Source organism: Canis lupus, chromosome 9, assembly GCF_003254725.2.
Source record: "Canis lupus dingo isolate Sandy chromosome 9, ASM325472v2, whole genome shotgun sequence".
NCBI lineage: Eukaryota > Metazoa > Chordata > Mammalia > Carnivora > Canidae > Canis > Canis lupus.
In genome coordinates, this window is record NC_064251.1 from 15,757,191 (window position 1) to 15,772,167 (window position 14,977).

General features: G+C 53.6%; 1 protein-coding gene across 2 annotated transcripts in view; it reads right to left on the reverse strand.

The window, feature by feature from the left end:
- MRC2 (mannose receptor C type 2) overlaps positions 1-5,792 on the reverse strand; it is a 54,645-nt gene extending 48,853 nt beyond the window's left edge. For both annotated transcript variants that reach the window (XM_025436488.3, XM_025436487.3), the window contains exon 1: positions 5,636-5,792. In XM_025436488.3, coding sequence (XP_025292273.1) covers positions 5,636-5,762 — 127 coding nt within the window. In that variant the 5' untranslated portion in view covers positions 5,763-5,792. The remainder of the gene's footprint in view (positions 1-5,635) is intronic.
- Positions 5,793-14,977: the final 9,185 nt, after the last annotated feature.

The following is a 14,977-nucleotide window of genomic DNA, read 5'->3' on the forward strand; positions in this document are numbered from 1 at the left end:
AGGCTAGGAAAACTCCTCAGTTCCGATGAGGTCAGCTAGAGAAGCTTCATGATGAAGGGAAGTGAAGAGGGAGGGTGGCAAGTTGAGGGGTTTTGGAGCAAGAACAGTGGAGGGTAGGGTTTTTTTTCTTCTTTAGGACTTATTTATTTTTTAAAATATTTTATTTATTCATGATATATATATATATATAGAGAGAGAGAGAGAGAGAGGCGGGGGGGGGGGGGGGAGAGAGGCCAAGACACAGGCAGAGGGAGAAGCAGGGAGCCTGACGTGGGACTTGATCCTGGGTCTCCAGGATCACGCCCTGGGCCGAAGGCGGCGCTAAACTGCCAAGCCACCGAGGCTGCCCTTCTTTAGGATTTAAATTGATGTTCAAGAAAAGGGAAAAGTATGGTTACTTTTAGGCACTTATAGTAGTTAGTGAAATGTCACCAAGATGTAACATGCTTTGCTTTGACTTAAAAAAAAAAAAAAATGCTGTGGTTAGGACTCTGTATGTTGAGGACTTTTTTTTTTTCCTTCACATTTGAGTCTCTTGATATTCAAGTTCTCTCTACTAATAATAAAAATAGCAATAATTTATACTAGTTGCTAAGAAATTACTCTACCAGGCATGCATCTCATACACATATTATCTCATTTTTGTGTCACTCTTACAATACGCCTAAGGAGGGGGTATTGTTTTATCTTTCCCATTTTACAAATGAAGAAACTTGAGTCTCTACAGCTGGTGAGTGGCATTACCTCAGTCCTGATTTACATTTCTGGAGGCCCAGAAAGGAAGCAGGAACATTCCTGGCCACACCACACTCCTGCCTCAGTCTACACTGGGGAGCACCACATCCGCTTCCCCTTCCAAATGCTCTCTGGAGATGCCACCCCAGGAAAGGATGGGACATTGGCTTCTTGTTTTTCCCTATAGGAAGGAGCTTGTCCAAGCTCAGGATTAAAGCTCATCACTGTCCTCCTAGAGGTGATCCCAGAGAGAGCAATAAGGAGAGGGCCCCTCCTCTATGCTGGGGTTTATCCCTGAACACAGGGTCTCGGTACTGGTCTCCCTGTAGCACAGCTGAGCCCAAGGCAGTGACACCTCTGTGTCCTTCTCAAGATCCTGAGTCTTGGAAGGAGGGCAGTGACAGCTAGGGAGGAAAAAGAGAAGGGCATCCCTGGCAGAGGAAGTTGTGGACAAAGGCCTGGGGCGGGTGGGCAGGGAAGATTCAGGGGAGGGGGGGTAGAGTGGGTGAAGGAGGACGGGGGGATGGTGTGGGAGCCAGAGAAACTGGGAAGGAATTAAGGTTTCTTTCTTTTTTTTTTTTTTTCTCTTGGAGTTAAGGTTTCATAGCCATCATATAGCCACACAACCAGAGGAACCCAAGGATGGTAGGGCAGGGCAGAGGTGACAGAGAGCATGGGTCCTGCCAAGCAGGATGGGAGGGGTCTCTGTACAGTCAAGGGGCCAGGAAAGGAGGGGGAAGAGCAGGAAAGGAACAAATCCCTGGAGTTCCCCCATGAGGCCACATGTGATGTTTGGGGGCCAACCCAATCTGTCCTCTAAGTGGCCGAAGCTGGCTGATGCTGACAGGTCCCCGGGGTCACAGATGCCACGATGCTGCCTTCATCCAGCTGGCCTGTTTACAGACACCACCCCTAGCTAAGGAGTAACGGGGATCTGCAGTGCCCAGGGTGAGATCCAAGAGCTGCGTCACCACTGCCATGGCCCACCCCACCCAGATTTATAGGATCCAGTCATGGGAAGTGGCCCCTCCCATCTGAAGGACCAAACAGGAAGGGACACTTCCTGTCAGCAATACCCAGGGACCCCCCCAGTGGACGTATAGGCTGAGGTGGGCTCAGAAGGACAGGCCATCATCATTCCCTGCTGGCTGTGTGGCACAGGCTCATCAAAGCAATGAATGAACCTATGAATCCCTGACCTTTGGGAAGCTGGGGTGCAGGGTAGGATTGGCTCTTCCACCATCAGGCCCCTTCAATCACAGGCTTATGGATGTCTCCTCAGAGGGGGCACCTCACACATCCTGAGGATGCTGAGCAGGGCTGGGTCCCTGTGTCTTGGGCCTGGTGGGACCAGGAGAGAAACAAGCACCCTAACAGCCAGAGTATAAACAGAGGGTTGCCCACTCTACCCTCTTCCTAGGGCTCTTTTGAGGAGGACACAGCAAGAGGATGTTCTAAAGGGCTTAGTGCTATTGGAGAAAAACTCATCAAGCAGGGTTTCCCAGCCTTGCCTGTATCTTTGCTGTGTTTGACTCTCAAAGACACAGTAAGGTCTGGTCCTGAAGTGTTTGGGCTCAGTAGCCACACCTGAGTTTAAATCTGACTTCTCTCACCTTTGAGTGGTGTGGCAGTGTGATCTTGAGCAAGTGTCTTGATGCCTCGCATCTGCTGACTGCCAGTGTGTAAGATGGGTGGCAAGGCCCTCCCAGGGTTGAGAGATACAAGAGCTGTTGCCTGTAAAGCACTTGGCACAGTGCCCGGCACATGAATAACAGTGGCCGTTGCTGTTACCACTTCATCCCTCCACGGGGGGCTTAAATTAGTGGTGAATCCAAATGAGTACTCTTCTGAGAATTTAATGGTATTTCTGAAATCATCTCATTGGCCCAAATCACTGTACTTTGCAAGCCTCAAAAAGACAAGGTTTCTCGAACGTGAACAGATGGGGACAAAGACCGGGGCTTCCTCTTTCCCGGAATGCATCCTCACCTTGTCCAGGTGAGCCTGGGGGAGGGCTGGGTCCCAGCACCGAGCACAGCTCAGCCAGGCACCAAGCCGGTCCTGACAGCCCACAGAAAACCAGAGGGTTGGAGCAAGAAGATTGGGTTTTATGGGTGGGGTGGGGGGGTGGTTAGGAGCCTCTAAACTCTGACTCACCAGGAGCTAGGCCGGAAATGCAGGCCGTTTGTCTGGCTGACTGGCAGTAGCAGCAAGTACCTGCTGCCTTTCAAAAGGAATGCCTCCCTGCCTGTCCTCTAGACAGTAGCGTCTGTCCCTGCAGGAAGATCTCCCAAGGTCTTTTCACCCCTCAACTTGGACGCCTGATCCCCAGGGCTCCCAGCAACCCTCTTCCAATCTGTACCCCAGTCCTGTTCAGAAACCCTAGGGGTTCCCTGCCACAGCCAGCAAGTGGCTCCCTGTTTTTGGCCTCCCAGGCACCTGGCCAGCTTCCTCTTTCACCCGAGCTTCTCCACCCCACGAGGAACTCTCCACCCTAGCCCAGCAAGCTTCCACATCATTCTCAGGCAGCCCAGCGCACCTTCCTGGTCTCCCTCTCTGCTCCTCTCTCTGCCTCTGCAAAAGCTGGTCCCATCCAGCCTCCCTCCAGAAAGCCCTGGTGACCCTTGGCCCCACACCGTTTCTCCTGCCTCCAACAACATTTTCTTTTCTCTAAGGACGTGTCTTACACTCTTCTGTACCTTCCACCCTCCCCGAGTGGTTGGTTCGGCCTTGAGCAGAGAATTCCACAAAAGACACACCAACGCTGCAATTAACAAAGAGGTCTTCCAGTCACATTTTGGGGGGCACCCTCCGGAGGTGGAGGAGATGGATTGTCATCACACACCCACAAGGCACGGCCACTCTGCTGCCTCACCGCCCCCCGAGGGGCGCTGGGGTGCCCCATACCCTCATCCCATTGGGCTCCCCTGCTGGTGGTCAGAAAGCCCCCCTCAGACACCCTGTGCCCTGAGGTAAGTTCTGCCCCAGCAGCACTGGCCTGCCAAGCCCAATCCAGGTCCCACAAGCATTTCCTGGACCATTCAGACCCAGGAAATCAGTCCTGAGGACTACCACATTCATTAAGTCCAGGGGCGCGAAGAGGGAACAGGGCCTAGAGGAGGAGCATTCAGGGCAGACGGAACAATGATGTGCAGGGATGGCACTGGTCGCAACTTCTCACTCTATTACTCAACAGTTGCCTCAGGGACCAGTCCCCCCCACTGCCACACCCCTAGCTTCTTCCCCACCCCTACCTAAGCTTCTTCTGAGGGGTGATGAATGCAATACCACTGGGAAAGGGCCCCTCCCAGGCAGTGGGGGCTAGAGTCCTGAGATGCAGCCCTGGGGGCAGGGGGGGCACAATGAGAAGGGGAGGCGGGGCGGGGGGGGGGGGGGAGGCCACTTCAGGCGTTCTCCCTGATGGGGCCTCTCCCCAGGCATTTCCAGCTCCCTCTGTCAAAAGCTCCATAGGGGAAAGGGCCGAGTCAGCACTCTAGCCACGACTCTCCCAGGGCCTGGCTTTAAAATGTGCTCTGGGGCTCTTGGAATGGCCATCCTCCTCCACCCCTCCCACCCGGCCTGTCTTCTGAGTTCCTTCCCAGAGGAGCAAGAGGCAGGCAGGAGGACAGCGGTATGCCTAGATCCAAGGCGGGTAGGGCGATACCGCCTGATATGTGTCTAACATTCAACTCCAGGTGGGTCTGGAATTCAGCAGGAGGTGGGGGGCCTACTTGGTGTGAATATGGGTCACTCCAAACCCCACCACTCCCATCTGCACAATCGGGACAGCACAGTCGTGCAAATACGTGTCTTGGTCCCCTACGTCATACCGGGCGGGCCAACTGAGCAAGCATCGGCCATGGCTACAGACCCGGACCCTCCAGGGGGCTGTTTGGGTTTTGCACAAGACTGCAAACACTGCATTGACTGCCCCCTTTCATTCACCCCCATCCCCAAATTAAACACCCAGTAAGATGAAGCTGGGCCCAGCCCTCAGGCTGGAATAATGACACTGTGCAGCGGTTCCAGCTTTGACTCCTGCAACCCCCCTGCGGAAGTGAATCTTTCCCTTTAGCGCTCAGATTCTTGCTGAGGGGTCTGTCTGTCCCCACACTGTCACCCTATGAAAGAGCAGCAGAAAGAGAAGGCACAACTTGGGTTTTTTGTTTTGTTGGTTGGATTTTTGCATCTTTAGCAGCTCGTCTGGGGCCCAAGGTCTGTCTACTCTGGAGGGGTGCCAGTTTGGTCAGACACACACACACACACACACACACACACACACACACACACACACACACACACTGCGCCCAGCTTGTCGCTACACCCGGGGGGCACAGAATCGCCCCACAGAGCTCCCTTCAGACAGCGCGGCTGCCCACATGCCACAAGCTGTCCTTGAAGGCCGAGTGCGGAAAACAGAAACGCCCCCGAAATGCCAGGAAGGGCAAGCAAGCCCTGACGAATAATTGAGAACGGTAATAACGCAGGGGTCCTGGGGCAAAGCAAGGAGCCGGGCCTGGAGCGAGATCGCGCACGGGCGGAGCCGGGTGGTCCCGGGTGGGGGCGGGCGCGGGGGTCCTCCCGGAGCCCGCCCTCTTCCTCCCAGGCCGCTCGAGACCCCCGGGCTCCCCTCCCCCGCCGCCTGCCACATCTGGTTCCACTCAGGTCCTCCCCCACCTCCAGGCGCACTCCTCCTCCCCTCACCCCCCCACCCGCTTCCAGAAAATCGGAGACGATTTTTAAAAACCCAGTCACACACACACACACACACACGCACACACACAAGCACGCACACGCGCTTCTGGAAAAAAAAAAGGAGGGAAAAGTCGAGAGCGGCCCGCTCCCCGGCGCCCCCGCCCCCCGCCCTCCCCCGAAGTTGGCCAAGTTGGCAGCGCCTTACCCGGGAGGGCGGCGGCGGCGGCATCCCCAGGGGCGCCGGGGCGGCCGAGGTGCAGACCCCCGAGGAGCAGGACGCAGCGCAGCAGGTGACGAGGCCAGGGCGCGGGGGCTGGCCGGCGGGGCCCCATGCCCGGGCGCTGCGGGGCGCGGCGGGGCGCGGCGGGGCGCGGGGACGCAGGGCGCGCGGGCGCGGGGCTGTGCTGACCGCCCGCGAGGGGCTCGCGTCTTCCTCCGGTCGGGACGGAGTGATGCCTCCCGGGGAGAAGAGGGGAGGAGGGAAGGAGGCTGGCCGGGTGGAGGGAGGGCGGAGGGAGGAGCGCAGAAGCCGGGAGGAGGGTTGGAGGGGCAGAGGGGAAGGGAAGCGGGCAGCGTGGGAGGGGAAGGGGAGGAGGCGCGGGCGGGCGCGGGGCCGGGGCCGCAGAGGGAGCGCCAAGGGGGAAAGAAAGGGGAGGCGGGGAGGAGGATCTGCGGGGTCGAGGAGGACCCCGGCGTGCGCTCTTTCTCTCGCTCTCGGCTGCCCTCCCTCTCCCCGCCTCGCCTTCTCTCTTCTCAGCCCGGGCTTGGAGCCCCAGACGCTGCGTCACAGCTCCCCGGCTGGCGCGGGCGGGGAGGCAACTGCAAAAGTTTCCGCAAACTTCACGGCGTGGCGGGACCTGGGCTGCGAGGCCCGCTGGGGCGGGGAGCGCGGCCGACCCAGGCGGCCAGACCCGGGCCGCGAGCGCCCCCTCTATCCCGCCTTCTGCGGACGTCTGCAGCCGGGGAGCCTCCGCTAAGCTCCACGCCTAGGAGGACCCCTCCCCCGGGCTGCGGGGGAAGGGGGCGGAGCCCAGGGCTCGGCCACCGGGGCGAGGATTGGGGGAGGGGGAGGCAGGGCCCCTGCCATGTGCGGAGCGCAAACACTAGCACGTCTTGTTTTAGCATTTGCATGACCCCTAGGTCATGCGTCCCTGGCGCAAAGGGGTGCAGTGCTTTTGCTAGCTGGGGCTGTATCCAGAATCCAAGGGAAAATCTGTGCACTGAACGTCCCAGCAGACAGACATCCTCACTCTCAACTAGCAAGCCACTGCTGGCCGGTCGCAAAGGACCAAATGGAAATTTTATAAAAGGAAGACAATCCACAGTTATTCCGTATTATGCAACAGGTCACCGCAGTGCAGAGCACTGGACTGCGAGTCAGGATGTTGGAGTCTAGCCCCAGCTCTACCTCTGATTCCCTGAGCAGCTCTGGAAAAGTCGCTAGAGATCTCTGGGCTTAGGGCCCGACTGAGACATTCAGAGACCCTAAATGCAAAGGAGATTCACGTTTTCCCACCACGAGTAATCAAATAAAAACACTACGAAACTGTAATATAAATTTTATTGTTTCCTGTGCTGTCCACCTTGGTCTTATTTTTGGAAATAACTGAAATTTTTTTTTTCTCCTTTTTAACCACCCCTGCCTTAGATAAATCTCTGCAGTAAGGATATGGGGCTAGAGATACTCATTTAGAGCTCTCTACTGGGCTGAGACTCTTGACAAATGTCAGTCAAGAGGCTGCAGGGCCCCACAGGGAACATCCACTGAAAGCTCCAGTCCCCTGGAAAACGTTCCCACTATCCATACTTTGGCCTTAAAAAATAGCAAGCCTCTGGCACTCCACAGCTAGCTTGGGCAAGTCTGACAGAACCAAGCTCCTTCTGGTGACTGTGGCTTCAACTGCCCTTTGGGACACACCATCTTGGTGTGGCATGTCCCAGGATCCCAGTGCTCTGCAGGTGACTGACTGACCATGCTGGCGCTGGCTCACAGATCATTCTCTTGGCCTGTTCTTTCTCACAGTCCTGTTATCTACAAGGGGTTTGAGGATTGGCCAGCTTCAACAAGTGGCTCTTGAGAGAACAAATCACAAAATGCTTATTCTCGAAGTCATCTTCTAGGCTTCCTAAGCCTGCTCACTTATTGCCGGATGTGCCAGCCACAGTCCTCACCAAGGGGTTCCCTTTCCTCCAAAAGGAAACTCAGGCAGGACACCCAAGGAGCCCTCCAGGTTCTGGAACAGAACTGGATCTCCCTTCCCTACCATTCCCTCCCACCAGCAGGGCAGAAGCCAACTCCCACATCACCAGTGAATCACATGGGTCCATAAAGTTCACTACTCACCTGAATACTACACTAAGTCCCCAGCACGCAGGAGGTGCCCCACACTCAACAATCACTGATGGACTGTGCTAGCTGCTGGGAAAACAAAGGTGAACACTCACAGCTCTAGAAGAGTTTTTATTTAGTGGCGAACACTGACCCAATTTTTACCGTATTCCAGGCAGAGAAGACAGCCACTCAGGCAGGGGCTGAGGAGCACAAGTGCATTGCGCTCACAGGGACAGATGGCTGTCCAAGTCTCTGAGGCCCTCTTCTAGTCCCTGCCAAGCGTGAGACTTCCTGCTCCAGCGTGTCAGGGTTACACACTGTATTCTGCTGACTGTCTGGACCCACATCTGCGGCCACCATCTGTCTTAGATCTTGAACTCGCAGGGCAGAGAGCCGGGCTATGTCTGGGCCATTCTCCCTGGAGAATCTAGTCATCCCTCACTGCTTAAAGTTCCTGCACACCATCAGCTGTCATCGGAACATGGTCACAGTCTGCAGGAGTGGTGGGTGTCCTGAGAGTGCTGGGGCTTTCAGAGGGACCCTTCCCTAGCCCCCAGGCCCTCATCTACTCCCAAAGAAGGGCTAGTGTGCTCTGTGCCTACAGCTTCCTCACCATTCTTGTTAACACTCAGCAGAATAAATAATAATAATAATAAACAGCCGTTTATTACTATGTGCCAGGCATCAGGCAAGGTGCTGGGGACTTAGTGAAGTCTGTGACCTGGTCCAGGAGATTTTTGCCAGGATGGTAGCCACTGTGGTGAAATCGATACTGAGAAATGGCTCTCAGACACAGCCAGCAACAAGCACTGTGGGTTTGCTGAGTTCATCAAAACCAGTTTAGAGCAATGATGGGACGCCTGGGTGGCTCAGTGGTTGACTGTCTGCCTTTAGCACAGAGCGTAATCCTGGGATCCAGGATCAAGTCCTGCTTCTCCCTCTGCCTGTGTCTCTGCCTCTTTCTGTGTCTCATAAATAAATAAATAAATAAAATCTTAAAAAAAAAAAAAAGTTTAGGATAGAATATAGAGTCAGAAAGACCTCAGTTGGAATTCTGATTCTCCCAATTACTAGTTTGGACATTCAGTGAGTTACTCAAAGCTCTGAGTTCACGATTCCTCTTTGTAAATGTGGCAACAATTCCTACCTTGTTCTGAAAATTAAATGTTACATATAAAGGGACGGCACAGCTCCTGGATAAAGATGTTCAGGGAATGTTCATCCCCTCCCTGTGTCCTGTGTCCCCTCTACCTCTTGAACATCAGGGTGTCTCCCTTACTCCTCCCTAATCCCACTTGCCTCTCCTCTTGCCCAGCACCCCACAGTCACGAGAGCCACACAGGTCAGTGAGCAGGACTCCAACAGTAGGTGCTTTCCTTTGCCTGAGAAAACAATACAACCTCCCTCCCTGTCTGAACATCTCATACTAAATCATATACAAAATTGGGACTCTGGAGTGTACCCAATCCAGGCAGTAGCAGCTCATGCTTACTCTGGCTGGCTAATAAATGCATGCCCACAAAGAGCCAAGCATGGAGCAGTGCGATGAGTCCAGGCCTGGGGGCTGCAGCTGAAATGGAACTCCTGCTGTTACTTCTCACCACCTGTCCCTGGGCAAGTCACTTCCCTTCAGAATCCTAGAGCCCCTGGATGTGCAAGTGTCATTACTCACTGTGCTTTGGGCACCTCTTCCATTAGTTTCCTCTTCACTGGTTCTGCAGCTCAGCAGCCTCTGCAGCTGGAGGATGCCCAGGGGGTGGAGCCTGTGGACAACCCCAGCAGGCTAGGCCTACAACAAAAACTTAAGAAAGGAGAACACAAGAAGAATGCAAATGGATGGCCACGTAGGATAGGAGGATATAAAGATGTGGTCAGTCCTGACCTAGAGAAAGGGGTGTGAACCCAAAGGGGCACTAAGATTTTCCTCACGCTGAACTTTTCCAAGCCAGAGGCTGGCCTATGCTGTTCCCACCACCTCTGCCCTCTCCCTAAGCTCCTCCTGCAGCTGAAACTCTTGGGTCTCTATTCAGGCTGTGCAGACCCCCTCCCCAGAAGATGGGGACTCCCAGGTGGAGGAGTTGCCATGGAAGGTCCGCAGCAGTTGGCAGGGCCTTGGAGTAAACTCAGAGCAGGCGGGCTCAGGACTAGCCAAGCCCAGGTTGCGGGCTGCAGCACAGGCCACAAATCCAGTATCTCCAGGATTCTCGCTGGCTCCGGTCTCCACTTGAGAGACTTTAGCAGGTCAGGACCAAGCTGGCCAAGGGGGTTCACAGAGGAACAGAGGGTGGCCTGAGGTACCACAAGGAAGTGGGGACAGCACTGCAGAACCAACTACAGTTGGATGGGATGTAGCTCCCAAAACCTTCTACTGCCCTACCTGACTGGTGCCAGAGGCTCTCAGATGCCTCTCCCAACCTGAAGTTGCAATTCCTCTGAGGCTATCCTTGCACTGAGGGTGGGGCTGAGCCAGTGAGGCCTGCCCTGGTCCAGGACTCTGGCCTCGGCACTTCCCTCTTCAGGATGACATCTGATGCTGTTCCCTAGTCCCTGCCTCCCTCTCCTCAACTCAGGAAGGACAGGTGGGAGGTTTTCCCTAGTCTCAGTACTCAACCCTCCAAGGTAAGACTGGGCCCAGCCTCAGTCAGCATCCTTCTGTGGCTCTGATTCCAGCATGGAGGCAAAAGAGGTGGGAGGTGGCTTTGAAGATGCAGAACGTTGCCGATCCATCTTTTCCACTCAAGGCTCCTGGTGGAATAGAGCCCCTGACCAGAACAGAAGCCAGGCTGCTGCATCCAGCTGGCCCATCATCCTACTACCCCAGCTCCAAGAGGATAGTCTGAACTTCCAGGGCTCCAAGTGACACAGCAGCAAGTGGACTGGGGTTTCAGCGGGTGATGACCAGCATTTTAAAAATGAAGTTTAACAGTAAATATCAGAGTATACTGCATGTGAACTAAATTCTATCCTGTGAAATATGTATTGGGTTGAGATGTTAAGTGTTTCTCACTGTGGGTTGCCATCAAACACACTTTGAAAAATATCTGGGGGTGCCTGGCTGGCTCAGTCGGTAGGGCATGCAACTCCTGATCTCGGGGTTGTGAGTTTGAGCCCTGTATTAGATGTAGAGATTGCTTAAGATTTCTTATTTTTTATTAATTTTTTTTGGGGGGGAGACAGAACACGTGTGTGAGCTGGGGTTGGGGGCAGAGGGAGAGAGAATCTTTTTTGTTTTTTTAAAGATTTTATTTATTTATTCATGAGAGACAGAGGGAGAGGCAGAGACACAGGCAGAGGGAGGAGCAGGCTCCATGCAGGGAGCCCGACATGGGACTCAATCCCGGGTCTTCAGGATCAGGCCCTGGGCTGAAGGTGGCGCTAAACCACTGAGCCACCTGGGCCGCTGGGGCCGCCCGGAAGAAAGAATCTTAAGCAAACCCCACACTTAGCACAAAGCCCAACAAGGGGCTTGATCTCACAACTCTGAGATCGTGACCTGAGCCGAAATCAAGAGTCAGATGCTTAGTCGACTGCGCCACCAAGCAGCTCCTTAATACTATCTTTTCAATATTGCTGTTGAAGACCTGGAACCTGCTATGTAGGCCCCTCGGTTGGCCCTGCCCAGCTCTCATCTGCTTACTCCCTGACATGCCCAAAACTTCCTCCTTGTGTCTCACATCTGAGGGTCCTCACCACAGCCAGTGCAGCCATACCTCTTCCCTCCATGGGCCCCATGCTTTGACAGACAAACTACTTGTTCTACATGCCCTGGGCTTATCAAGGGGCCAGTTCTCACTGTGCCAAGAGAGCACACACACGATGAGGCAGGAGTTTGGAGAGGTGTACAAAGTGATGTGACAGTCCAGAGACAGGCAGGCTGCAGGAGACACCTGAGCTGAGTTTTCAAAGATGCTCAGATGGCCAAGGCAAGTGAACAGCATTTGCAAAGGCCTGGAGGTGTGAGAGAATGGGTGGGGGTGTGCTGGAAGGGAAGAACACAAAGTGTGAAAAACCCTGTGCGGCAAATCCCTACCCCTTCTCATTCTCTTCAATTCAGCCAGCTTCCAAAGCCCATCCCAGCTTCATTTCCCAACTCCTCTGGGACCTCATCTTGCTCTCACAAAATTTACCAGCTCCCAGCTTTCATTTATTACATTTAGCTTCTAAATTATAACCTTCCTTAGAGAAGGGGCTGAGTCCAATGTGCCTTTCTGCTTCCCACAGCACCTAGCCCAGCATATTCCAAACAGAAGGCTCTCAATGTGATTTGAGTAGTTGCCTGAAGCTTACAGAACTGGCAAATGTAGTTCAAGTGTGAACACCTGGCTTAATCACACAGCATGTTTAGAGTTATGACCCAAACAGTCCTCACTAGGGGCTCTCCTGTTACCTTGTTCTGGATACAGTTTTGTCTACTTAATGTGGGATGAGGAGCAGGGTCAGTATTAACATTGTGAACAGGGCTCTGAAAAAAGTCTGTAGATGTAAAGAACCAATGGCATCTGAAATTAATTTGTAGGGAAAGACCTTTCTTTTCATGTTTTCCAGTGGCATGCCCTTCTCTCATCATGGAACCAGGCTGCAGGGCTCAGGTCTGGCTCTAGAACAGGTTCCTTCTAGAACAGGACAAGGCCTCACCAGGGGACCTTCAATATCCTGCAAATCTCTCTCCGGGGACCCCTTGTGACATGAAGGCAGCACCTAGAAACGCCCTCTGGCCTTAACTTTTTTCAGTTGCCAAAAACAGCTTCACGTCTCCCACCTCCTTCAAGGCTTACAGCAACTTGAGGCGGCCAAGGCAGAGGGGGCCATTCCTGCCTGTCCATTAGGACATTGAGGAACAGGAAGACAGAGCTGGCCAGGGCTGGGGTAGGGCAGGATTTTCATTTCCTCATCTGCAGAGATGGCCTGATCAGATTGTAGTTCTGTGAAGCCATGCCCCTACTGCCCTAAGTTCAGTCATGGCCCAGGACCTCAGAGGCAAGGCTGATGCCCAGGCCAGCTGGGTCCAGCTAGACTTCTAAGGCTAGCTGTGAGGGAGTCTGGAAGAGTAGAGCCCTAGGTTAGGGCAAGAGAGCTTCCAACTAGGACCTAGGGCACAGCGTCACCCACAGCACTCTGCCCAAGGATGGCACTCAGGGGCTCCACCTCACAAAAATTTCAAGCCCATTCAGCGCTGCTCTACCTACTACCAGTTACCAAATCTCTCTGGGTGGGACTCTGTTTCCTCATCTGTAAAATCAGTGAGATACTCCTACCTTGTCTACACCTCAGCTGTGAAGCCAACACAGCCAAAACCTCCCTACAAAGCACCAGTGCTAGAGCCCCTGCCCTTTGCCGATGCCTCACACTATGCCCAACTACAGGTGCCAGGAAGCTACTGAGGGCTGAGGTTATCCCAGATCTCTGACAAGGCATTTCCCTTGAGACCAGCCAGCCAGCTGCTCTCACCCCTTCACACCATGGGGGTCTCTTGCCTAGGGACACACACACACACACACACACACACACACACACACACACACACACACACTTTTTGCTGACTCCAGCCTGTCTTGGACCCCTGCTGAGCAACCCCAGCACAATAGGGCTCTTGTATTCCCTACCCTCACCAGGTCCCAGCCTCTGGCAGGTTCTCCCAACCCACCCGCAAGAGCTCCACAGCAGCCAGAGTCCCTAACCACTCCCTACTTAACCCTCTTCTCCCTGCAACCTCTCTGTTCTCTCCACCCTTACCCTTTTCAAAGAGCTGCAGCCCCAGGCTCTCCTCACCCCTGATTCAGAGTGCCAGGCTGTATTCATAAGCCCACCCAGGTCCAGCCCAGGTCGCAGCTCTCTCCCACAGCCCTGGACCCCTCAGGTAAAAGAAAAACGTGCTAAGTTAATTCACAATAAGGTACTGGCAAGTTGATATGTATTTTAAAGAAGGCCAAGGGTGAGAAGCTTTGCCCAAAAGAGTGAATGATTCTTGTATGTACGGTTAAGTATCAAAGCAAGGAAGGGATGTGTTGTACGGGCACTCCTGAGGCTCCTCATAACGGAGCAAGGAGCAGACGCATGACATTGGTCCTAGGACAGCCTAAAGCTTAAGATAAGATTTTATCCCTAACACAGAAAATAAACTCATTTCTGCCTTCCCGCTGGGTGAATTTTAGACAAGGCTTGATGGTCACTCTCTCCAACTGGCCCACCCTATTGCTGCAGTTGATAGGAGGATCAGCAGGACTTGTGACCCTCAGTGCTGAAGCCGCCTGGGAGACAGACTGGGGGAGGGGCTACTAAGCATTAATTCCTAACAGGTTCCAGGTGGCCTGGGGGCCAGATGCTCCTCTCAGATTTAGCCAGAAGCAGTCTTGGATTGGGGTCAGAGGAGACTGCTGACCTCACAGGATAAAGGTAGATAGGGAATCTCAAACCAAAGGGGAAGGCTCCTACAAAGACTGCGTCACCTACCCAAGGCAAAAGGATCTCCTGACCACCCGGCAAGTAGAAGGGCTCTGAATCTCCACTAGCAAACTTGATGGGTTCAGGCCCAGCAATCTTTCTTACTGGATCTTGTGATCTCTCTGTAAACCACATTTTTTGATTCCCCTCTTACATGCCAGGCATTTTATTATACCCTATTTCTACTCCTTACAACCATGCAAGGAATCATCCCTGAAGCTTGCAGAGGTAGGATCTGAACCAGACCTACTTCTAGAGCCCAGGTTCTTAACCTCCAGGTAATTCTGCCTTAAGAAATTAGAACAGCTAATTTTAGGAAGCAGAGACTCCCCCATACCTCAACTAGTATGTGTACCATGTCTCTCCACTTACCCCAGGGCTGATTTTAATTATAGACAGAGCAAGCTTGGGCAAGCAGAATGGTGAGTAAGTGGGGGTGGGGGTAGAGATTCTCAGAAAGCAAAACTCACCAAGGTGGGGGTCAAGCTAGTTGTAAACTTTGCCTTCTCAGAAGCGAGGAGCTGGATTCAATGCTTACTTCTAGCTCTAGGATTCTACAAATGACTATGTTTAAAGAATATTATTTTCTAAATTAAGAAACACAAGAGCTCCTTGCCTGCTTATCTTCTCAGCTGAAGGAAAACCTATCCTCAGTGCTAGAGGAAGGAGGGCCACAAATCCTCTAAGGCAGTTAGCCGGTGTGTCTGGGTCAGCCACAAAAGTGGGGTATGCTTGGCTCTCAAGGGCAAGTTTCATGTAGAGCTGCCCCATCTT